The sequence below is a fragment of the Engystomops pustulosus genome, chromosome 4 (assembly GCF_040894005.1).
Source record: "Engystomops pustulosus chromosome 4, aEngPut4.maternal, whole genome shotgun sequence".
Classification (NCBI taxonomy): Eukaryota; Metazoa; Chordata; class Amphibia; order Anura; family Leptodactylidae; genus Engystomops; species Engystomops pustulosus.
The window spans coordinates 8073195-8099392 of NC_092414.1; the positions used below are offsets into that span (position 1 = coordinate 8073195).

Consider the following 26198-nt stretch of genomic DNA (forward strand, 5'->3'; position numbering starts at 1 on the left):
CACCTTGTATCTACTGCCTATAGCGCCCTCTAGTGGCCAGTACTAGTGTGACACCTTGTATTTACAGCCTATAGTGCCCTCTAGTGGCCAGTACTAGTGTGACACCTTGTATCTACAGCCTATAGTGCCCTCTAGTGGCCAGTACTAGTGTGACACCTCGTATCTACAGCCTATAGTGCCCTCTAGTGGCCAGTACTAGTGTGACACCTTGTATCTACTGCCTATAGTGCCCTCTAGTGGCCAGTACTAGTGTGACACCTTGTATCTACTGCCTATAGCGCCCTCTAGTGGCCAGTACTAGTGTGACACCTTGTATCTACTGCCTATAGCGCCCTCTAGTGGCCAGTACTAGTGTGACACCTTGTATCTACAGCCTATAGTGCCCTCTAGTGGCCAGTACTAGTGTGACACCTCGTATCTACAGCCTATAGTGCCCTCTAGTGGCCAGTACTAGTGTGACACCTTGTATCTACTGCCTATAGCGCCCTCTAGTGGCCAGTACTAGTGTGACACCTTGTATTTACAGCCTATAGTGCCCTCTAGTGGCCAGCACTAGTGTGACAATTCATGAGATGATATAAGGAGACCATAGCGTCCCCAGTATTTGTATACGTTCTCCCTGCTTCGTCCTTTGTTATCACCACATAATTTTTATTTCCATATACTGATTTTTTTTTTTTTATACAAACATAAAAATCGCATCACAATAAAAAGCTAATAACTTGTATAGGCACAGCGGAGCCCATCCCGGAGCCCTGGCTGTTACCCACAATGCTCTGCACTTCACCACACACTGATGTGAGCAGGACTCTGCCTGCCTGCAGTGACCTCTGACCCCGCTGCTCCACCTCCTGTCAGTCCGATGTAAGGATCACATAGGGACAATCCACTTCCATCTAAGGCACAAGGTTCTGGTGGTCCACATGACAACTCCTCCTGTCCCTGGATTCTGATTGGACCAATGAGCCGCTCTTGGTTTCCCCTAGTCAACACTCATCTGACAGGAAGGTTTGTCATATGGACCGAGGCGCGGAGATAAAATTCACATCTTGTTATATACAATAGACCTCAATGTCTCTGCTTGCTGTCAGTGAACGCTGAAAGCTAACCCCCATCACAGCTGAGAGTTTGTTACAATGTATTAATCTTCAGAGCAGCTGTGTCCATATAGGATACAACAGTGACCTGACAGCAAGCAGACATCTTGAAATGTGGGAGGAGTTGCTATATATGAAGCCACTAGGGGGCGCTGCAGGGGCTCAGTACAAGTCTGGGTTGTTGCTGCTCAGCAGGACGGGGTAGGCCGTGCCGATGTAGCGCCCGTGCCGGTTGACCACCAGCTGCAGCTCATACTCCTCCAGCCGCACCAGCTCCTTGGTGGTCTTCTCCTGCGACGTGAGGAAGACCACGGTGTAGACGGCGACCTCAAACTCCGGGCTGACCCCGATGAAGCTGCTGCCCACCGGCTTCACCATGTCCTTCCAGCTGAACTGCAGGTTCAACACTTGGTCGTCTTCATCCGGCTGCGGGGAGAGGGCAGCGTCACAACATGGAAGACCACCAACTGGTCAAGCCCCGCCCCTTCACTTAAAGGGTGACTCCACTCACAACAATGCACTTAGTATATGTATACTTTGGGGCAGTGGTGTCATTCCCATGATGCCTCAGCACAGGAGGTGCCCACCATATGTGAACAGGTCCCTTACCCGGCTCTTGTACTGACGGGCCACAAACCCCTTGTAGTCGATGTTGTTCCTCTTCTCCTGGAGATAGAACTGGACCCAGTTGTGGAGCCCCATGATCTCCTGTCCGCGTTTCGACTCCCCGACAAACACGTGCTCAAACCCGCAGGAATCCGGGCTGGAGAGAGAACATTGAAAAAATGTACACGCCCCTGTAATGTATCCTGCCGCCCACGGACCCCCTCACCCCCTGCCAGACCCCGGCCCCCCTCAACCCCTGCCAGACCCCGGCCCCCCTCAACCCCTGCCAGACCCCGGCCCTCCTCACCCCTGCCCCCGGCCCCCCCTCTCACCCCTGCCCCGGCTGGCGGCTGTACAGCTGGAACCAGATGTTGTACAGCTGTGACTTGAAGTCTTTCACTCCGGGTTTCGACCACTTTTTCCCGACCAGATACTCGTGAGCGATCTGCAACGCAACACAAAGGGTTAACTCCACCTCCCCTTTAAGCAAGGAGGACGCTAGTCATTCACCAACAGCAAGCGGAGGACTGGAAAACAAAACGGTGAAGGGCACATCGGACTTCACCTTCATCACTTTGGTCTCCAGGATGGCGTCCAGGAAGCGGTTCATTTCGGCGATTTCTTCGGCGGTCACCACCTCGGCCACACCCGTGGACATCTCATAGTTGTCAAGGAGGGAAATGAAGGCTACAAGGGGAAGGGAAGGGGAGTTATGTAGTTGGGGGCGTGACTATAGCAGGTAGGAGGCGGAGCTTCATGTCCTCACACTGCTGTGCTCTGTGCCCGGTTTTATGTATGGTCCCTGGAGAGATGTGTAATCAGACCTCACACTGCTGTGCTCTGTGCTCTCTGCAGCCAGTGTTATGTATTGTCCCTGGAGAGATGTGTAATCAGACCTCACACTGCAGACTGCTCCCTCCAGAGAAGGAACCGACATGTGTGTACAAGTCTCCCCCGACCTGAGAGACGAGAAGACACCGACTCCAACATGGAGGATCACAGTCACTTACTGGCAAATGTCTGGATACTCTTCAGCTTCTCCTCATCAACAAACTGGAAGAGCGGACACCGAGCACTATCCCGAGCCTGGTTACTGCCAGCGGGTACATACCCCGCCCTGCCCTGCACACAACATAGGGGGCAGTATTATAGTAGTTATATTCTTGTACATAGGGGGCAGTATTATAGCAGTTATATTCCTGTACATAGGGGGCAGTATTATAGTAGTTATATTCCTGTACATAGGGGGCAGTATTATAGTAGTTATATTCTTGTACATAGGGGGCAGTATTATAGTAGTTATATTCTTGTACATAGGGGGCAGTATTATAGTAGTTATATTCTTGTACATAGGGGGCAGTATTATAGTAGTTATATTCTTGTACACAGGGGGCAGTATTATAGTAGTTATATTCCTGTACACAGGGGGCAGTATTATAGTAGTTATATTCCTGTACACAGGGGGCAGTATTATAGTAGTTATATTCCTGTACATAGGGGGCAGTATTATAGTAGTTATATTCCTGTACATAGGGGGCAGTATTATAGTAGTTATATTCCTGTACATAGGGGGCAGTATTATAGTAGTTATATTCCTGTACATAGGGGGCAGTATTATAGTAGTTATATTCCTGTACATAGGGGGCAGTATTATAGTAGTTATATTCCTGTACATAGGGGGCAGTATTATAGTAGTTATATTCCTGTACATAGGGGGCAGTATTATAGTAGTTATATTCCTGTACATAGGGGGCAGTATTATAGTAGTTATATTCCTGTACATAGGGGGCAGTATTATAGTAGTTATATTCCTGTACATAGGGGGCAGTATTATAGTAGTTATATTCCTGTACATAGGGGGCAGTATTATAGTAGTTATATTCCTGTACATAGGGGGCGGTATTATAGTAGTTATATTCCTGTACATAGGGGGCGGTATTATAGTAGTTATATTCCTGTACATAGGGGGCGGTATTATAGTAGTTATATTCCTGTACATAGGGGGCGGTATTATAGTAGTTATATTCTTGTACATAGGGGGCAGTATTATAGTAGTTATATTCTTGTACATAGGAGGCAGTATTATAGTAGTTATATTCTTGTACATAGGGGGCAGTATTATAGTAGTTATATTCTTGTACATAGGGGGCAGTATTATAGTAGTTATATTCTTGTACATAGGGGGCAGTATTATAGTAGTTATATTCTTGTACATAGGGGGCAGTATTATAGTAGTTATATTCTTGTACATAGGGGGCAGTATTATAGTAGTTATATTCTTGTACATAGGGGGCAGTATTATAGTAGTTATATTCTTGTACATAGGGGGCAGTATTATAGTAGTTATATTCTTGTACACAGGGGGCAGTATTATAGTAGTTATATTCTTGTACATAGGGGGCAGTATTATAGTAGTTATATTCTTGTACATAGGGGGCAGTATTATAGTAGTTATATTCTTGTACATAGGGGGCAGTATTATAGTAGTTATATTCTTGTACATAGGGGCAGTATTATAGTAGTTATATTCTTGTACATAGGCGGCAGTATTATAGTAGTTATATTCTTGTACATAGGGGGCAGTATTATAGTAGTTATATTCCTGTACATAGGGGGCAGTATTATACTTGTACACTTACCTGCAGGGAGATGCGGTAGTCCTTCCCCGGTGACATGCGGTTGGTGTCGGCGTCCCAGAGCTGGTTGAACAGCTTGGAGAGCTCATGATTGATGTTTCCTCTATAAAGTAGAAGATAAGTTGTGACATTTGGGGGTCACAGTCACATGTCACAATCTTTTCTTTTGGGGTATATAACTGATGATGATGCGCTCGGTGCTCATGTAGGTTAGGGATGTGACACATAGGGGCAGTGGAGGATCCCTATGGTGGGGGGGTGGGGGGGGTCACATTGGTGATATATAGCATATTTCGGGGCCTCTGTGTGACCTGTATATCACAGGGGACAATGTGCTGACACAGCAGGGAGTGTACAGTGAGGATAAGCGGGATTTGGGGGAATTACAGTAACGGTTCCCATTGTGTAACCCTCCATTGTATATACAGTAATGTACAATCCTCTCCTTCCCCGGTGACAATGTGTCTGTCACTAGGACATAAATGTCCCCTACATTTCCCACGTTTATGTCACCATATTAAGGATTCATTGTCGGACCCAGGGGCCCCCCATCAACAGTCAAAGTGGACAACGCCTGGGGCAAGGGGTGAAGCTATGGGGTAATCCTGAGGTGATGGAGATATGGAGGACTGTGGTGAAGCTGTGGGGTAATCCTGAGGTGATGGAGATATGGAGGACTGTGGTAAAGCTGTGGGGTAATCCTGAGGTGATGGAGATATGGAGGACTGTGGTGAAGCTGTGGGGTAATCCTGAGGTGATGGAGATATGGAGGACTGTGGTGAAGCTGTGGGGTAATCCTGAGGTAATGGAGATATGGAGGACTGTGGTGAAGCTGTGGGGTAATCCTGAGGTGATGGAGATATGGAAGACTGTGGTGAAGCTATGGGGTAATCCTGAGGTGATGGAGATATGGAGGACTGTGGTGAAGCTGTGGGGTAATCCTGAGGTGATGGAGATATAGAGGACTGTGGTGAAGCTGTGGGGTAATCCTGAGGTGATGGAGATATGGAGGACTGTGGTGAAGCTGTGGGGTAATCCTGAGGTGATGGAGATATGGAGGACTGTGGTGAAGCTATGAGGTAATCCTGAGGTGATGGAGATATGGAGGACTGTGGTGAAGCTATGAGGTAATCCTGAGGTGATGGAGATATGGAGGACTGTGGTGAAGCTGTGGGGTAATCCTGAGGTGATGGAGATATGGAGGACTGTGGTGAAGCTGTGGGGTAATCCTGAGGTGATGGAGATATGGAGGACTGTGGTGAAGCTATGAGGTAATCCTGAGGTGATGGAGATATGGAGGACTGTGGTGAAGCTGTGGGGTAATCCTGAGGTGATGGAGATATGGAGGACTGTGGTGAAGCTGTGGGGTAATCCTGAGGTGATGGAGATATGGAGGACTGTGGTGAAGCTGTGGGGTAATCCTGAGGTGATGGAGATATGGAGGACTGTGGTGAAGCTATGGGGTAATCCTGAGGTGATGGAGATATGGAGGACTGTGGTAAAGCTGTGGGGTAATCCTGAGGTGATGGAGATATGGAGGACTGTGGTGAAGCTGTGGGGTAATCCTGAGGTGATGGAGATATGGAGGACTGTGGTGAAGCTATGGGGTAATCCTGAGGTGATGGAGATATGGAGGACTGTGGTGAAGCTGTGGGGTAATCCTGAGGTGATGGAGATATGGAGGACTGTGGTGAAGCTATGGGGTAATCCTGAGGTGATGGAGATATGGAGGACTGTGGTGAAGCTGTGGGGTAATCCTGAGGTGATGGAGATATGGAGGACTGTGGTGAAGCTATGGGGTAATCCTGAGGTGATGGAGTGAAGTGACACAGAAGACACGGACACTAAACTGCTGACCCTCCTGTAGTGACCCCCGGGGTCAGGCCTTTGTTCAAAGTTCCCGGCCTCGTCTGACGCGTCCGAATGGGGAAAGACGCTTAACTTACAAAAAAATTGTGTCAGGGCGACAAATGTGACCCCCATCAGCTAAGTGATACCATAAGGACACTGGACATCATACACACCATGGAAAATGTGACCAGTGTTCCCTATGATAGCACTGATGGAGCACAGAGACAAGAAGTGTTGTCATAGGAGACCAGTAACAACCAGAAAACAACAAAAAAAACAACACCAAACAAACCCGAAACTACCAGAAAGATGGATTTTAGTCACTGAGCGGGTGACAGGATGAAGGAGGGGGGAGATGTTATTGGTGATAACATGAGCGTGACAGAAACCCACATAACAGAGGAGGAACCTGCCACCTACATGTCTGCCCCGCTCTTGTTAAGGAGGTCGCACTTGTTTCGGACGCCATCTTGACTACTGTCCGCCATCTTAGATACAGCGGCCATGTTCCCTGACCATTGTCAAGTTAATGTCATGATTCAAACTTCATTTTATGTAACCTGTTTACTGGCCTGTCAGCTAATACCCTGTGACATGTAATGAGAAGCCAGTCTGTCCTCGATGCTGCATGATACTAGGATTCTGGAGCCACTTATCATCTCCTTCTCAGCATTAGTATAAACAATATCTGTGTACAAGGTCTCTGAGAACTGAGCACAATTAATTCACTTTTTTCCCAGAATGTGCTGATGTCCAATAGCTTTGCAGTATACTATTCACACCCCTTTGATGACTTTTCTGTCTGTTATATATTATGCATTTTCATTATTAAACGGTAGAAGATCTTGACTAAGAGATTGACGCGTATGTCTTGGTCTTTATGTTCAATCATGAAAGGGTTAATTAGGACTCACCTTACAAAGGTCAAGAGGGCTCATGGTCAGGACAATGGTCAGGGAACATGGCCGCTGTATCTAAGATGGCGGACAGTAGTCAAGATGGCGTCCGAAACCAGTGCGACCTCCTTAACAATATGTACAGGACGCATCTCACAGCAGCTAATACTAAGTGGGAACATCTCTCCAGTGTATAATCTGTATGTAGTGAGCTCCCCCTAGTGGTGGTGTATAGTGTGTATGTAGTGATCTCCTCCTAGTGGTGGTGTATAATCTGTATGTAGTGATCTCCCCCTAGTGGTGGTGTATAATGTGTATGTAGTGATCTCCCCCTAGTGGTGGTGTATAGTGTGTATGTAGTGATCTCATCCTAGTGGTGGTGTATAATGTGTATGTAGTGATCTCCCCCTAGTGGTGGTGTATAATGTGTATGTAGTGATCTCCCCCTAGTGGTGGTGTATAATGTGTATGTAGTGAGCTCCCCCTAGTGGTGGTGTATAGTGTGTATGTAGTGATCTCATCCTAGTGGTGGTGTATAATGTGTATGTAGTGATCTCCCCCTAGTGGTGGTGTATAATGTGTATGTAGTGATCTCCTCCTAGTGGTGGTGTATAATGTGTATGTAGTGATCTCCTCCTAGTGGTGGTGTATAATGTGTATGTAGTGATCTCCCCCTAGTGGTGGTGTATAATGTGTATGTAGTGATCTCCCCCTAGTGGTGGTGTATAATGTGTATGTAGTGATCTCCTCCTAGTGGTGGTGTATAATGTGTATGTAGTGATCTCCTCCTAGTGGTGGTGTATAATGTGTATGTAGTGATCTCCCCCTAGTGGTGGTGTATAATGTGTATGTAGTGATCTCCCCCTAGTGGTGGTGTATAATGTGTATGTAGTGATCTCCCCCTAGTGGTGGTGTATAATGTGTATGTAGTGATCTCCCCCTAGTGGTGGTGTATAATGTGTATGTAGTGATCTCCCCCTAGTGGTGGTGTATAATGTGTATGTAGTGATCTCCTCCTAGTGGTGGTGTATAATGTGTATGTAGTGAGCTCCCCCTAGTGGTGGTGTATAATGTGTATGTAGTGATCTCCCCCTAGTGGTGGTGTATAATGTGTATGTAGTGATCTCCTCCTAGTGGTGGTGTATAATGTGTATGTAGTGATCTCCTCCTAGTGGTGGTGTATAATGTTTATGTAGTGAGCTCCCCCTAGTGGTGGTGTATAATGTGTATGTAGTGATCTCCTCCTAGTGGTGGTGTATAATGTGTATGTAGTGATCTCCCCCTAGTGGTGATGTATAATGTGTATGTAGTGATCTCCTCCTAGTGGTGGTGTATAATGTGTATGTAGTGATCTCCCCCTAGTGGTGGTGTATAATCTGTATGTAGTGATCTCCTCCTAGTGGTGGTGTATAATGTGTATGTAGTGATTTCCTCCTAGTGGTGGTGTATAATCTGCATGTAGTGATCTCCTCCTAGTGGTGGTGTATAATCTGTATGTAGTGATCTCCCCCTAGTGGTGGTGTATAATGTGTATGTAGTGATCTCCCCCTAGTGGTGGTGTATAATGTGTATGTAGTGATCTCCTCCTAGTGGTGGTGTATAATGTGTATGTAGTGATCTCCCCCTAGTGGTGGTGTATAATGTGTATGTAGTGATCTCCTCCTAGTGGTGGTGTATAATGTGTATGTAGTGATCTCCCCCTAGTGGTGGTGTATAATGTGTATGTAGTGATCTCCTCCTAGTGGTGGTGTATAATCTGTATGTAGTGATCTCCCCCTAGTGGTGGTGTATAATGTGTATGTAGTGATCTCCTCCTAGTGGTGGTGTATAATGTGTATGTAGTGATCTCCCCCTAGTGGTGGTGTATAATCTGTATGTAGTGATCTCCCCCTAGTGGTGGTGTATAGTCTGTATGTAGTGATCTTCTCCTAGTGGTGGTGTATAATCTGTATGTAGTGATCTCCCCCTAGTGGTGGTGTATAATCTGTATGTAGTGATCTCCTCCTAGTGGTGGTGTATAATCTGTATGTAGTGATCTCCTCCTAGTGGTGATGTATAATGTGTATGTAGTGATCTCCTCCTAGTGGTGGTGTATAATCTGTATGTAGTGAGCTCCCCCTAGTGGTGGTGTATAATGTGTATGTAGTGATCTCCCCCTAGTGGTGGTGTATAATGTGTATGTAGTGATCTCCCCCTAGTGGTGGTGTATAATGTGTATGTAGTGATCTCCCCCTAGTGGTGGTGTATAATGTGTATGTAGTGATCTCCCCCTAGTGGTGGTGTATAGTGTGTATGTAGTGATCTCCCCCTAGTGGTGGTGTATAATCTGTATGTAGTGATCTCCCCCTAGTGGTGGTGTATAATGTGTATGTAGTGATCTCCCCCTAGTGGTGGTGTATAATGTGTATGTAGTGATCTCCCCCTAGTGGTGGTGTATAATGTGTATGTAGTGATCTCCCCCTAGTGGTGGTGTATAATCTGTATGTAGTGATCTCCTCCTAGTGGTGGTGTATAATGTGTATGTAGTGATCTCCCCCTAGTGGTGGTGTATAATGTGTATGTAGTGATCTCCCCCTAGTGGTGGTGTATAATGTGTATGTAGTGAGCTCCCCCTAGTGGTGGTGTATAATGTGTATGTAGTGATCTCCTCCTAGTGGTGGTGTATAATGTGTATGTAGTGATCTCCCCCTAGTGGTGGTGTATAATGTGTATGTAGTGATCTCCTCCTAGTGGTGGTGTATAATGTGTATGTAGTGATCTCCCCCTAGTGGTGGTGTATAATCTGTATGTAGTGAGCTCCCCCTAGTGGTGGTGTATAATGTGTATGTAGTGAGCTCCCCCTAGTGGTGGTGTATAATGTGTATGTAGTGATCTCCCCCTAGTGGTGGTGTATAATCTGTATGTAGTGATCTCCCCCTAGTGGTGGTGTATAATGTGTATGTAGTGATCTCCCCCTAGTGGTGGTGTATAATCTGTATGTAGTGATCTTCCCCTAGTGGTGGTGTATAATGTGTATGTAGTGATCTCCTCCTAGTGGTGGTGTATAATGTGTATGTAGTGATCTCCCCCTAGTGGTGATGTATAATGTGTATGTAGTGATCTCCTCCTAGTGGTGGTGTATAATGTGTATGTAGTGAGCTCCTCCTAGTGGTGGTGTATAATGTGTATGTAGTGAGCTCCTCCTAGTGGTGGTGTATAATGTGTATGTAGTGATCTCCCCCTAGTGGTGGTGTATAATCTGTATGTAGTGATCTCCTCCTAGTGGTGGTGTATAATCTGTATGTAGTGATCTCCTCCTAGTGGTGGTGTATAATCTGTATGTAGTGAGCTCCCCCTAGTGGTGGTGTATAATCTGTATGTAGTGAGCTCCCCCTAGTGGTGGTGTATAATCTGTATGTAGTGATCTCCTCCTAGTGGTGGTGTATAATCTGTATGTAGTGATCTCCCCCTAGTGGTGGTGTATAATGTGTATGTAGTGATCTCCCCCTAGTGGTGGTGTATAATGTGTATGTAGTGATCTCCTCCTAGTGGTGGTGTATAATGTGTATGTAGTGATCCCCCCTAGTGGTGGTGTATAATCTGTATGTAGTGATCTCCCCCTAGTGGTGGTGTATAATGTGTATGTAGTGATCTCCCCCTAGTGGTGGTGTATAATGTGTATGTAGTGATCCCCCCCTAGTGGTGATGTATAATCTGTATGTAGTGATCTCCTCCTAGTGGTGGTGTATAATGTGTATGTAGTGATCTCCCCCTAGTGGTGGTGTATAATGTGTATGTAGTGATCTCCCCCTAGTGGTGGTGTATAATGTGTATGTAGTGATCTCCCCCTAGTGGTGGTGTATAATCTGTATGTAGTGATCTCCTCCTAGTGGTGGTGTATAATCTGTATGTAGTGATCTCCCCCTAGTGGTGGTGTATAATGTGTATGTAGTGATCTCCTCCTAGTGGTGGTGTATAATGTGTATGTAGTGATCTCCTCCTAGTGGTGGTGTATAATGTGTATGTAGTGATCTCCCCCTAGTGGTGGTGTATAATGTGTATGTAGTGATCTCCCCCTAGTGGTGGTGTATAATGTGTATGTAGTGATCTCCCCCTAGTGGTGGTGTATAATGTGTATGTAGTGATCTCCTCCTAGTGGTGGTGTATAATGTGTATGTAGTGATCTCCCCCTAGTGGTGGTGTATAATCTGTATGTAGTGATCTCCCCCTAGTGGTGGTGTATAATCTGTATGTAGTGATCTCCCCCTAGTGGTGGTGTATAATCTGTATGTAGTGATCTCCTCCTAGTGGTGGTGTATAATCTGTATGTAGTGATCTCCCCCTAGTGGTGGTGTATAATGTGTATGTAGTGATCTCCCCCTAGTGGTGGTGTATAATCTGTCACACACTTTGTTGCTGTTCGCTGTTGGTTTTGGAGCGGATCCAGAGGAGACGTTTATTTAGTCGCCATCTTCTCAGTCACCCGCAGATTAACCCCTTGGCCAGCAGCCACCACACTGTCCCCGCCCCCTGTCTCCTCTCCTATCCGTGTGACAATCGCTGTGATCATATTAAAAGGAAATTTAATCAAAATTTTAAAAGTGGGAAATTTGTAACCACCAATCACGTTGAGGTTTTCCCGGCTGTAACGTGTGAGGTAACAGGCAGGTGGCGACAATGAGCAATGAGGAAGATGCAGCTCCACCCATTTCACAGGGGGGATAATTCTGTGCTGCACCCTGATGCATGATGGGAGTGATATTCGGGTTGAAATAACGGGTTTTAGGGGAATCTGAGGGCTGGATTTTTTTCGCCATGTTATTTCGGAGGGTCTCCTATAGCATTAGGGCCATAAACCAGAGGTGACTGGAGACGCCCTCTGACCCCTTGTAATGATGTGTACAGACCGGCCCGACCACCCCTTTAAGCCCTCGCTCTGCCTGGGGGCAGGGAGCGGCATAATCCTACAGGATCGGTCGTCACTTTCCCATCAGACACCAGTTACCTGCTACTTAAAGGGGCATTTTAGTGATATATATTTAAAGGGAATGTGATGCTATGAGCACAACCCCCGGATGGGTAAATATCTGTCAGACCCCCATCTAGTGACCAGGGGGCTCCTAGAGATGGGGCCACATAGATTTTACCCTTCCCTGCACTCTGTGACCACTCATGCACATAGATAACTCGTCCTGCCCGCAGAGCATGCTGGGACTTGTAGTTTCCGCAGCAGCTGGATAGTTCTATAACTTGTCAGGGAGAACTACATCTCCCAGGATGCCTTGCAGGGCGGGCGATGTGGTAGTACACCCCCGGGCACAGGACGCCTCTCACCTGCCGGCCATGGCCATGACGATCCCCCGGTCCCTCCGCTTCTCTCGGCGACTTCTGCCACAAGTTACGAGCCGCTAGATGAAGGCGGCCGGGTAAGCCAATCAGAGCGCACATCCTGGACCCGCCCAGTGATTGAGGATACAGGGTGTGGTAATGACTGACAACTGGTGCAGCCAATCCCCGCACGGACTTTAGAGAAAGAGCTCCATTAATATCGAGGGCGGGGTCTGGTCTGACTGACAGCGCGCAGGGCGTATCAGTTCCCGGGGGCGTGGTCTGGGTGACACCGCGTTCTCTCTGCTGCGGTTAGTTGTCAGTTTGTTTCGTTACTGATCGGCGACTCTACACCGTCCACATGGGGGCGCACCTCAGCACGGTAAGTGGGGGGCTGGAGCCGGGGGCAGGGGCGCTGCATGAGGCCGCACATTCCCCGGGCCTGGATGGGTGTGACCCCCACCCCGCCCAGCCTGAGGAGAGGAACAGCACGCAAGAGGTTCTGCAGCAGCCGCCTCCAGGAGTGTGTCTGTGTGTATATGTGCGTGTCCTTCGTGCTGCTCATTCCTCTGTGCTGCTGTGGCGTAGCTCTGGCTGATGTCACATGGTCAGGGGCGTGTCTTCTGCCGATAACATCACATGCCCTATGACATACACTAAGTGACGTCACATCTGGGGGCGTGCCTCTAGCTTATGACATCACATAATATTAAGGTATACACTGGGTGATGTCATATGACCTGGGGGCGTGTCTCCAGCTAATGACATCATATGATAGTATTAGGTCTCTGTAGACACTGGGTGATGTCATATGACCTGGGGGCATGTCTTCAGCTGATGACATCACATGATAGTATTAGGTCTCTGTAGACTCTGGGTGATGTCATATGACTTGGGGGCGTGTCTTCAGCTGATGACATCACATTCCTGGACGTTGGTAGTGATAATATTTTGGCTCAGTTTCCAGTATTTTCCGGTGGCCCCCTCCCTGTGGTCAGGACGTGGCTGTAGGAATGCGGTGGGGGTGGTTCATACTGAATAATACCGCCATACGGTGCCGAGCTGTCACCGCCATAGTGTTTCTATGACGGTTACTATTATCTGGTCATAGTATGGTGGCTACATGTGCGCTCTCCAGGACCCCCATATACCCTAATGGATAAGGGTCCCACCTCTAGGACGAGCAGGGATCCTATAAAGCCGCCCCAGAGTCCTGGGAATGTCACCCTGCTAATTACTGACCTTTACTCGTTAATTCTGCTGACACCGACACCTGCTGATAACTGCGAGGAAACATACACAGGAGTATAGCGGGAGACTACTAGAGGGGAATAATACCATCCACACTGCCAGGGGGAGGAAGGGGCACAGGACAACCAAATATTTCCACACCACAAGGAATGTGACCCACAGGACCGGAGAGCTGAGTCATACCAGCAGCAGAATAGTGAGTGCAGCTCTGGGGTATAATACAGGATGTAACTCAGGATCAGTACAGGATAAGTAATGACATGTATGTACACAGTGACTGCACCAGCAGCAGAATAGTGAGTGCAGCTCTGGAGTATAATACAGGATGTAACTCAGGATCAGTACAGGATAAGTAATGTCATGTATGTACACAGTGACTGCACCAGCAGCAGCAGAATAGTGAGTGCAGCTCTGGGGTATAATACAGGATGTAACTCAGGATCAGTACAGTATAAGTAATGTCATGTATGTACACAGTGACTGCACCAGCAGCAGAATAGTGAGTGCAGCTCTGGGGTATAATACAGGATGTAACTCAGGATCAGTACAGGATAAGTAATGTCATGTATGTACACAGTGACTGCACCAGCAGCAGAATAGTGAGTGCAGCTCTGGGGTATAATACAGGATGTAACTCAGGATCAGTACAGGATAAGTAATGTCATGTATGTACACAGTGACTGCACCAGCAGCAGAATAGTGAGTGCAGCTCTGGGGTATAATACAGGATGTAACTCAGGATCAGTACAGGATAAGTAATGTCATGTATGTACACAGTGACTGCACCAGCAGCAGAATAGTGAGTGCAGCTCTGGAGTATAATACAGGATGTAACTCAGGATCAGTACAGGATAAGTAATGTCATGTATGTACACAGTGACTGCACCAGCAGCAGAATAGTGAGTGCAGCTCTGGGGTATAATACAGGATGTAACTCAGGATCAGTACAGGATAAGTAATGTCATGTATGTACACAGTGACTGCACCAGCAGCAGAATAGTGAGTGCAGCTCTGGAGTATAATACAGGATGTAACTCAGGATCAGTACAGGATAAGTAATGTCATGTATGTACACAGTGACTGCACCAGCAGCAAAATAGTGAGTGCAGCTCTGGAGTATAATACAGGATGTAACTCAGGATCAGTACAGGATAAGTAATGTCATGTATGTACACAGTGACTGCACCAGCAGCAGAATAGTGAGTGCAGCTCTGGGGTATAATACAGGATGTAACTCAGGATCAGTACAGGATAAGTAATGTCATGTATGTACCCAGTGACTGCACCAGCAGCAGAATAGTGAGTGCAGCTCTGGAGTATAATACAGGATGTAACTCAGGATCAGTACAGGATAAGTAATGTCATGTATGTACACAGTGACTGCACCAGCAGCAGAATAGTGAGTGCAGCTCTGGAGTATAATACAGGATGTAACTCAGGATCAGTACAGGATAAGTAATGTCATGTATGTACACAGTGACTGCACCAGCAGCAGAATAGTGAGTGCAGCTCTGGGGTATAATACAGGATGTAACTCAGGATCAGTACAGGATAAGTAATGTCATGTATGTACACAGTGACTGCTCCAGCAGCAGAATAGTGAGTGCAGCTCTGGGGTATAATACAGGATGTAACTCAGGATCAGTACAGGATAAGTAATGTCATGTATGTACACAGTGACTGCACCAGCAGCAGAATAGTGAGTGCAGCTCTGGGGTATAATACAGGATGTAACTCAGGATCAGTACAGGATAAATAATGTCATGTATGTACACAGTGACTGCACCAGCAGCAGAATAGTGAGTGCAGCTCTGGGGTATAATACAGGATGTAACTCAGGATCAGGACAGGATAAGTAATGTCATGTATGTACACAGCAGAATAGTGAGTGCAGCTCTGGAGTATAGTACAGGAGGTAGTAGATACTGTACATTGCTGTGTATATAGGGGCCGCTCAGTAGTTTGCTGTAGGGTGATGCGGTCAGTAGTCGCGCTGTACTTAGCAGTTACTTTCCTGCACACAGTAGCGTCTCGTGTGTCTGATCTCCGGGTTACATTAGGTTTCTGATAGTGTTGATGGGGGGTCTCAGCAGCCGTAGGGTTAATATTGTGTCTCTCTTGCAGTTGGTGAGTATCGCTGGATACCCCTTCTACATCGTCTACTCCATATTCCGGAGGATTTTCGGGAAGTCGGCTCCGGCCATCACCTTGGAGAGCGCGGATGTGAAATACCCCCTGAGACTCGTTGACAGAGAGGTAAGTAGCTGCCGGTTTGGCAACCTAGATGGGGAAACTACTGGTGTCTGTCATTCTGTCCATGAACCAGGAGGATCAGGCTGAACACTACCGATGGAGAAACTGAGTGTTTTCTTCTTCTCTTAGGACATCAGCCATGACACTCGCCGCTTCCGCTTTGCGCTGCCCTCGCCCGAGCACATCCTGGGTCTCCCCATCGGTAAGAATAAGGCCCAATCATGGGGTTCCCCTTGAAGCCCCGCCCCCTGGACTCTGTGTGACGCAGTCTTCCTCCTCAGGGCAGCACATCTACCTGTCGGCCCGGATAGACGGGAATCTGGTGGTGCGTCCATACACCCCGGTGTCCAGCGACGACGACAAGGGATTCGTGGACCTGGTGGTCAAGGTACGTGGGCGGTCCTCCGGAGGGATGGCTCCGCCTCCTGCCGGGCGATGACGTCACCCGTTGCTTTATTTCCAGGTTTACTTTCGGGGCGTCCACCCTAAATTCCCAGACGGCGGCAAAATGTCTCAGTATTTGGATGCGCTGAGGGTCGGGGAGACCATCGACTTCAGGGGCCCCAGCGGGCTCCTGACCTACAGCGGGAAGGGTGAGGCCATGTATAACAGGGTGACCTATGGGGGGATCGGGTGGGGGTGACACGGGATGTGACTGTTACCATTTTTACCTTTCTCAGGAACTTTCCAGATCCGTCCAGACAAGAAATCTGCCCCCGCGAGCAAAAGTGTGAAGCAGCTGGGCATGATCGCCGGCGGCACGGGTAGGACGGGGTTAATAAGCGCATTATAATAACCAGGATTATTGGCTCAGCTTATTCTGCAGAGGACGGTTAGAGTCTGAAGCTCCGCCCCTGCTTTAGCAGATCTCCCTAGCTCCGCCCTCGCTTTGGCAGATCTTCTTAGCTCCTCCCCCGCGGAGCAGCCACAATGTCTGATGGTGATTTTCTCCTCCGTAGGGATCACCCCGATGCTGCAGCTCATCCGCGCCGTCATGAAGGACAAGGACGACCGCACCGTCTGTTATCTGCTCTTTGCTAACCAGGTACAAGCCCGGGGACGGCGGCCATGACTGTGGATGTATAGACTCCTATGGAGGAGGGAGGGGTATCTGCCTGAATGCTTTACTCATTCGTGTCCTATGCTCTAGTTACTTCCAAAGCTGCAGTCAGAATTGTGACTGCAGCTCCGGTTGTGACTGGAGACTTACTTTCCTGCTTCTTTCAGACGGAGAAGGACATTCTGTTACGGGACGAGCTGGAGGAGATCCGCACCATCCACCCCGGCAGGTTCAAGCTGTGGTACACCCTGGACCGGGCCCCCGACAGTAAGACAACTCCCTCGTTCTCTAGATTTCTCTGCTTGCTGTCACTGAACCTGAACGCTCTAATCTATATGCCAGAGTTCTTCTCACAGCTGAGGTTTTTGTTACATTGTATCAGCATTGTCCTGAATGACAAAACAATTGCAACAAAAACAATCCGCGCTGCTGATCTGTTTAGCGCACAGTGGATTTGTCTGACTGGACACATTGTAACAAAGCCTCAGCGGTGCAAGCGTTGGGTCAGGTTGGGGTTAGAGGTTCTCATTTGGTGACAGCAAGAAGTGATTGTGACAGCAGTCATGAGCAGGCGTGACCAGGAGACCGCAGCCAGTGTCAAGCACTACACAGACCTCACACTGCTGTGCTCTGTGCTCTCTGCAGCCAGTGTTATGTACTGTCCCTGGAGAGATGTGTAATCAGACCTCACACTGCTGTGCTCTGTGCTCTCTGCAGCCAGTGTTATGTATTGTCCCTGGAGAGATGTGTTATCAGACCTCACACTGCTGTGCTCTGTGCTCTCTGCAGCCAGTGTAAAGTATTGTCCCTGGAGAGATGTGTAATCACACCTCACACTGCTGTGCTCTGTGCTCTCTGCAGCCAGTGTTATGTACTGTCCCTGGAGAGATGTGTAATCAGACCTCACACTGCTGTGCTCTGTGCTCTCTGCAGCCAGTGTTATGTACTGTCCCTGGAGAGATGTGTAATCAGACCTCACACTGCTGTGCTCTGTGCTCTCTGCAGCCAGTGTTATGTATTGTCCCTGGAGAGATGTGTTATCAGACCTCACACTGCTGTGCTCTGCTCACAGCATTGTAGTAGTCGACAGCCTCTCTGCTGTATGTTATAGTATTCAGGATCTATTACTCAGGTCATTGCAGAGAGCCCCGAACACAGCAGTGTGAGGATACGTCCATGGGGTAATCCTGGAATATAGCCAAATATCAAAGTCCTTCTGCTACTAACAACATACGTAGAGGTCTGATCTTTCCTGAGACAATAGCTGACACTGGCTGCAGTGAGCACAGAGCACAGCAGTGTGAGGACACGCCCCCGATGCAATTCATATAGAACAGTCGCGCTGCTACTATTAATGTAAACAAAGTTCTAATTCTACATTGCACTTTGGACTACACATAAAATTGATTGCACAGAGCACAGCAGTGTGAGGACACACTCCTGAAGTATAGATCTATATCCCACAGTCCTGCTGCTACTTACAGTATACAGAAAGGTGGTATTACTCCTCTCTCCAGGGACAATACCGAGCAGTGTCTGGAGGGAACACAGCAGTGTGAGTACAGTCTGGAGATGGCACAGAGCACAGCAGTGTGAGTACAGTCTGGAGATGGCACAGAGCACAGCAGTGTGAGTACAGTCTGGAGATGGCACAGAGCACAGCAGTGTGAGTACAGCCTCTTCTTCTTCTCTCTGCAGGTTGGGATTACAGCCAGGGCTTTGTGAATGAGGATATGATCAGGTCCTTCATGCCTCCCCCCGGGGACGACGTCCTGATGCTGATGTGCGGACCTCCCCCCATGATCCAGTACGCCATCAACCCGAGCCTGGACAAGCTGGGCTACCCCCAGGACCGGAGGTTCGCCTACTAGACGCCAAGCTTTAGGGCGGAGCTTCGGAGAGAGGCGGAGAGAGAATGTATACGCCCCCTGCATTGTGACGGGTGTGAGGACTTGTGCAGTGGATACAGGCAGAGATACAATGTATCAGCGGGGTGGGGGGTCCTTAAAGGGGCAGGTGTTTATAATGCACTTCATAGAATGGGGGAGGGGATGTTATAAAGTTCTGCCAGAACCTGGTCTCGAACCAAAGTAAGTGATTAGTCCCAGGATGTCCTGCTGGGAGTTGTAGTCCCATAACACTAGGTCACACTACCTTGTCTCCCCCGCGCCCGTCACAACGTGCCTCTATGCGCTTTATACCCACAATGCATCAGCCCCCACCCCCCTCTTCTAATTGCACTAACCCCCCCGCCCCCCCTGCGGACGGACGTCTCTCGCCTTCTACCGTCTGTACAATGTGTTTTTTTATTCATTCATCATAAATACAGCAACTTTGGGACTTTAAACTCCGCCCCCTTGTCTTTTTTTTTCTACTCTTTCCTGTGATTGGATGTATTTCAAGGGATGGACGGAGTGCAGTACCACGATTCTGCCACAAGAGGACACTAACGTTACATTTGTTATCCAGGAACTCCAGCGCCACCTCTGCCCGCAGGTTGTATCTGGTATTGCAGCTTTGATTCATTTTCTTTGCAGTACCAGACACAACCTGCGTACAGTTGTGGTGCTGTTTATAGAAGCAAATTGTGTTTCTAAGGCTAGACAACCCCTTTAAGAAGAATTTTAGTAACATAAATGGACGTCTGGGGGGGGGGGGCTCTGATATGTACAATCCCCTTTATCTTGCCCTAGTGATCAGCTTTAATCTATAGTAGAACCAAAGAGCAAGTGATCAACCTCCCTGCAGCTCCCCCGCAGGTGAATCGGAGTACTACACCTCTTACATTATTACCTACAAGCTGTTTGTGTAATTCATGGCTAGGATGGGTTCTCCAGAGGGAAAGGGTCCAACCCACAAATGCAGATGTGATCCCTTTAAAGGTAGGGATTGAAATGTCCTTTCTATAATTCCCTCTTTTCTGTGAAATCTGACACATTTCCTTTACATAAGAAAAAAAATCTTCTCCAAAGTCAGGCAAATATGACTCTTCTTGCCTCATTTTCACATGAGATGAGTCAAGTTTTAATGACAGCAGGGGGAGTGACACTTCAGAAGCCTCTTATCTTTGATTCTGTTGCACCTGCACACATGATGCTGGTGTCATATTAAAGATCAGGATCTCGTCTTTCAGGTGAGATCAGCTTTATGGCTCTGCGATTTACAGAGTCAGAGATACAGACGGCCGAAGACATAGTTGGAGATGAAAACTGCAGAGCAAGTTCCTGTTTGCTTATTTTTTAACTGCCTGTATGTCCAGTTCTGTAGCCCACAGAACCATAAGCCGGATGTTATCTGAAGGATGAGAGTCTTATCTTTAATACGAGACCAGTAGCATCTTTCTGGGTGCTATAGAACAGAAGATATGCGTTTCTGAATTGACACTGCCCCTGCAAACTTCTAAACTTGACTCATCTCGTGTGAAAATGTGGTGAGAAGAGTCATATTTGCCTGACTTTGGAGGAGATATTTTGTAGGTAAAGGGGTGAGATTTCCCATAAAAAAAATAGGGAATTCTAGAAAGGACATTTTATACCTGACCTAAGGGGGGGGGGGGGGTTGGGAGTTTAATCTGGTAAATCCAAGAATAAACATTTGATTTGTGCTCTGAGACAATGTAACAAATCCACTGCGGGCACAATGATTACTTCATGTAGTTGGACGGCGTACAGTTATACACCCATTAGGACAATAGGGTGACGTGACACCGCCCCATGTACAGCCCGAGGCTGCGGCTCAGGGAAAGTCACACTTCCTTGAAAAACAATTGAGGTATAATTTAAAGGGGGGTGGGCGCACTAAAACATGTCCTGCACTGATACAAAGCTCCAAACCTGCTGCAGTGAGGTACTTTTAACTCCTCTTCACCAGTAGTGGGAGCTCACTGTATAATCTGCTGAATCTATGACTAGTGTACAGAGAGCTCCCCCTAGTGGTGGCCGCAAGAAGAAAGAATTTTACGTCAATGCAGAGGGTTTGGAGCTTTGTATCCGTTAAATAGAGCCATGACACCGATAAAGAACTGGATCCACACGTTACTAGTTGCGGATGTTTTCTCCGTCCCTATGATAACACTTCTTGGCAGCTTCGGAGCTATGAGGCAGGATTCTAGTACCTCCTACTGCATCCAGCAATGAAAGGGTGTCGGGGCTGTAATCTGCAGCTTTATCAGCACCATTATAACAGCATCCGGGTGGGGACGGTGCAGGAGTTCCATCTCACAGCTGAGGTTCTGCTACAGTGTCTTGCAGTCTGATCCAGACAAGCAGGACCAAGCGTTATCGTTTGTTACAATGTATCAGTTCAAGTGTCTTAGCTCGGAATGTTGTTTGGAATGCGTTCAACCGTAACAAATCCTCAGCTGTGAGAAGTCTCAGATAATATCCTCATTCATTGGCAGCAAACAGGGATCTTAAAGGTGAAGCTTTTACAATATCATATAGTTACCAAGAAGGGGAGAGTCCCAGGGAAAGCTGGGTTAGGGTTCAATATGTCCATCGTTACAGGTCCTCACCCAGCTTTGCAAGATCCCCTGTGCATATTTTACAATTGCCGTTCAGTGCTGAAGAAAAGCTGAGTGAGCGCTCCACGGCGGGGGCGGCCATATTGGTTGAAGCTCCGCCCCCTTCTATAAGAAGTTGATGTAGACCTTGCCGATGCTGCGCAGCCCGTTCCTCTTGGACATGCAGGTCTCCAGCAGGTCCCTGGTGGGCAGGAAGTTGTCCGTGTCCAGGATGAACTGCTGAAGGGCCCGCTCCCCCTCTTGGCCATTCTTCTTGTTCTCCTTGTTGACGCTGTCCAATAAGATTCCTCGGATATCCTTGGGTTTTCCCGGCAATCCGAAAACCATGAAGAGTCCGAGGCAATCAGGTCCCACTAGGCGGCAGAACTCCTCCAGCTTCTCGTAGAGGCTGCGGCTCTTGCGGCAGGTGTCGGTGAGTTGGACTTCCTTGAAGGCTCGGTGGTAGAAGGCCTCGGGGTCACCTCGGCCGCCCCCCTCGAAGTCGCCCATCTGTAAGGCCTGGACGGCGATCTGGAGTCGCACCGATTTATCGGGACCCATCAGAGTCCAGATCCAGTCCACCCCGAAGAGCACGGCCTGCTGCTTGGTCATCTTACTGGTGGCGATGCGCTCGGACACCCCCTTCTCCACGCAGAAGGTGATGAAGTTCACCAGGAAGATGTCAGTCAGGGTGTCGGTGCAGGGGCGGAGGTTACCGAACGGGTCCTCGAAGCCCAGGTAGTCGCGGAGGCGCTGCGAGGCGTGGACCACCCCCTGGCTGAAGATCTCACACACAATGTCCGCCTTCTCCGTCTGGGTGATGATCACCGGACCCGAGGGCGTCTGCCCCATCGCTGAGGGAGCCGGCAGCAGCTGTGATCCGGCACGGAGCTGTGTACTGCCAACGGGAGGCGTCCAGGGATATAATGGGGGAGGGAGGGGCCTGTAATCCTAGCCCAGCACCTGCTGGAACTAGACCGACAACTTTTACTTAAAGGGGCGGCTGTCTAACGGAGCAGAGATTAAAAGTAAGTCCTATCCTGTAACAGCGCCACTCCTGCCTGTGGGTTGCTACTGGTACTGCAGCTCAGCTCCATTGATGTGTAAAGGGCTGGGCTGCAGTACCACACATGGACAGGGGTGGCGCGGTGTCTGACCCGGAGTAGTAGCCGCACACAATGGGATCACTGTGGAGATGTAAACCCTAATCGAACCCCCCCTAAATCAGAGCCCTTGGAGGGCATGTGATTAGTTAGCCACCTAAAGTTTTATGTTTGCAGCTCCTATGCAGATCAATGGGTCACCACGGTTACAGACTACAAACTAACCCCTGTGTAGTCTGATCCTGCAATCATGTATCAGTATCTATCAATACATTGTAAAAAAAAAAAACTCCTCCCGTTTTGTGTTTGCAGCTACTATGCAGATCAATGGGTCGCCACGGTTCCAGACTACAAACTAAGCCCTGCGTAGTCTGATCCTGCATTGTACATTGTAAAAAACCTCCTCCTGTCTTGTGTATGCAGCTCCTATACAGATCAATGGGTCGCCATGGTTCCAGACTACAAACTAAGCCCCTGTGTAGTCTGATCCTGCAATCATGTATTGATCCATGCCCCCTGCTCCTTCCTCCACTTGGCTATTTCTATCGATCGCCACAGGTCTGCAGGATAAGACTGCATAGGATTTGCCAGTAGTCTGTTACCATGGAGACACATGGGAGCTGTGTACAAGAAACGGTAAATAGTATTTAATCAGGACCAAAGACAAACCTTGCAGACATAGTCCACACTCTTCTACTGTCTATATAACACTGAACAGGACAAAGTGAATCACTCGATCTTGGGGTCAGACTACACGGGTTTGTTTGTAGTCTGTCACCGTGGAGATACACAGTCGGTAAAGTTGCTGGTAACGACAAACGGTGAAGAATTTTTAACGAAGCCCAATTACAAAGTTGCTTTATTTTTCATTCCCCGTGAACTGAAGCAATCGGTTGCAAAAGTCTTCACATCCCCTTTAAGACACCACAGCCTCACCTGCCCTTTACGAGGTGCACACACAGCTGAGGTGACGTCACTTTGTGCAACGTTAGGGGAGATAAAGAGTCCGAATTTCTGTCCAATGATCACAGACTGATCCCTTTAATAGTCACAAAATCTTAAAATGAAGCGGAGGCCGAGGAGACGCGGCAGCTCCAGCCCAGGATCATAGCGGACAAGTCAACCAGCAGCACAGAGTGTTTCAGGAGAGCAATGTGCTAACTTTATAGTGAAAGGATTCCCCAGCAGCACAGAGTATTTAAGGAGAGGGGTGTGTGGATTTTGTGTGAGGTCTATACTACATTACATGTGTGTAAAGGTTCAGGGTCCGCAGCAGCACAGAGTATTTCAGCAGAGCATGCAAATATTTAAGGACCTTAACAATGATTTCACTCAGCAGCACAGAGATCAGCGAGCTCATCTTCCTGCAATGCGGTCCAACAGCAGCGCAGAGTGTTTAAGGAGAGGAGTGTGTGTGTGTCTATCCACATAGGAGAAAGACCGTAGAGCGAGAGCAGTGGAACCACAGCAGCGCAGAGTGTTTAAGGAGAGGAGTGTGTGTCTATCCACATAGGAGCAGTGGAACCACAGCAGCGCAGAGTGTTTTAGGAATTGCCCTTGCATGCAAATGAGTAAGAGCCAGGCTTTCAGCAGGACAGAGTATTTCAGCAGGACAGTTCTCATCATGCAGGAGGTCAAAGGCTGAATGTTACGGAGTTGAATGAGCAGCGCAGAGTATTTCAGGAGACAAATGTGTTGCTCTCTTATTTGTATGAGTAAGAGCCAGGTCTCCAGCAGCACAGAGTATTTCAGCAGAGCTGTGCAGCTGAATGTCACATAGTGGTAATAGCAGCACAGAGTATTTCAGCAGAGCTGTGCTGCTGAACGTCACATAGTGGGAATAGCAGCACAGAGTATTTCAGCAGAGCTGTGCTGCTGAATGTCACATAGTGGTAATAGCAGCACAGAGTATTTCAGCAGAGCTGTGCTGCTGAATGTCACATAGTGGTAATAGCAGCACAGAGTATTTCAGCAGAGCTGTGCTGCTGAATGTCACATAGTGGTAATAGCAGCACAGAGTATTTCAGCAGAGCTGTGCTGCTGAATGTCACATAGTGGAAATAGCAGCACAGAGTATTTCAGCAGAGCTGTGCTGCTGAATGTCACATAGTGGTAATAGCAGCACAGAGTATTTCAGCAGAGCTGTGCTGCTGAATGTCACATAGTGGTAATAGCAGCACAGAGTATTTCAGCAGAGCTGTGCTGCTGAATGTCACATAGTGGTAATAGCAGCACAGAGTATTTCAGCAGAGCTGTGCTGCTGAATGTCACATAGTGGAAATAGCAGCACAGAGTATTTCAGCAGAGCTGTGCTGCTGAATGTCACATAGTGGAAATAGCAGCACAGAGTATTTCAGCAGAGCTGTGCTGCTGAATGTCACATAGTGGAAATAGCAGCACAGAGTATTTCAGCAGAGCTGTGCTGCTGAATGTCACATAGTGGAAATAGCAGCACAGAGTATTTCAGCAGAGCTGTGCTGCTGAATGTCACATAGTGGAAATAGCAGCACAGAGTATTTCAGCAGAGCTGTGCTGCTGAATGTCACATAGTGGTAATAGCAGCACAGAGTATTTCAGCAGAGCTGTGCTGCTGAATGTCACATAGTGGAAATAGCAGCACAGAGTATTTCAGCAGAGCTGTGCTGCTGAATGTCACATAGTGGTAATAGCAGCACAGAGTATTTCAGCAGAGCTGTGCTGCTGAATGTCACATAGTGGAAATAGCAGCACAGAGTATTTCAGCAGAGCTGTGCTGCTGAATGTCACATAGTGGTAATAGCAGCACAGAGTATTTCAGCAGAGCTGTGCTGCTGAATGTCACATAGTGGAAATAGCAGCACAGAGTATTTCAGCAGAGCTGTGCTGCTGAATGTCACATAGTGGTAATAGCAGCACAGAGTATTTCAGCAGAGCTGTGCTGCTGAATGTCACATAGTGGAAATAGCAGCACAGAGTATTTCAGCAGAGCTGTGCTGCTGAATGTCACATAGTGGAAATAGCAGCACAGAGTATTTCAGCAGAGCTGTGCTGCTGAATGTCACATAGTGGTAATAGCAGCACAGAGTATTTCAGCAGAGCTGTGCTGCTGAATGTCACATAGTGGAAATAGCAGCACAGAGTATTTCAGCAGAGCTGTGCTGCTGAATGTCACATAGTGGAAATAGCAGCACAGAGTATTTCAGCAGAGCTGTGCTGCTGAATGTCACATAGTGGAAATAGCAGCACAGAGTATTTCAGCAGAGCTGTGCTGCTGAATGTCACATAGTGGAAATAGCAGCACAGAGTATTTCAGCAGAGCTGTGCTGCTGAATGTCACATAGTGGTAATAGCAGCACAGAGTATTTCAGCAGAGCTGTGCTGCTGAATGTCACATAGTGGAAATAGCAGCACAGAGTATTTCAGCAGAGCTGTGCTGCTGAATGTCACATAGTGGAAATAGCAGCACAGAGTATTTCAGCAGAGCTGTGCTGCTGAATGTCACATAGTGGTAATAGCAGCACAGAGTATTTCAGCAGAGCTGTGCTGCTGAATGTCACATAGTGGAAATAGCAGCACAGAGTATTTCAGCAGAGCTGTGCTGCTGAATGTCACATAGTGGTAATAGCAGCACAGAGTATTTCAGCAGAGTTGTGCTGCT

General features: G+C 47.9%; 3 protein-coding genes across 3 annotated transcripts; 1 reads left to right on the top strand and 2 right to left on the bottom strand.

The window, feature by feature from the left end:
• Positions 1–566: 566 nt before the first annotated feature.
• LOC140125990 (poly(U)-specific endoribonuclease-A-like) lies at positions 567–12679 on the bottom strand. The gene is made up of 7 exons (XM_072145016.1): positions 12400–12679; positions 4343–4442; positions 2714–2825; positions 2269–2390; positions 2036–2148; positions 1707–1860; positions 567–1523 (listed from the first exon to the last, which is right to left on the bottom strand). The coding sequence occupies exons 1-7, from the start codon at positions 12414–12416 to the stop codon at positions 1260–1262; spliced, it is 882 nt and encodes a 293-aa protein (XP_072001117.1). The 5' UTR covers positions 12417–12679; the 3' UTR covers positions 567–1259.
• LOC140125989 (NADH-cytochrome b5 reductase 3-like) lies at positions 12617–19304 on the top strand. Its single transcript, XM_072145015.1, has 9 exons — positions 12617–12775; positions 15769–15900; positions 16027–16099; positions 16179–16285; positions 16361–16490; positions 16578–16661; positions 16857–16942; positions 17125–17224; positions 18656–19304. The coding sequence occupies exons 1-9, from the start codon at positions 12755–12757 to the stop codon at positions 18826–18828; spliced, it is 906 nt and encodes a 301-aa protein (XP_072001116.1). The 5' UTR covers positions 12617–12754; the 3' UTR covers positions 18829–19304.
• On the bottom strand, positions 18817–22425 carry REP15 (RAB15 effector protein). The gene has a single exon (XM_072145017.1). The coding sequence runs from the start codon at positions 22308–22310 to the stop codon at positions 21585–21587; it is 726 nt and encodes a 241-aa protein (XP_072001118.1). The 5' UTR covers positions 22311–22425; the 3' UTR covers positions 18817–21584.
• Positions 22426–26198: the final 3773 nt, after the last annotated feature.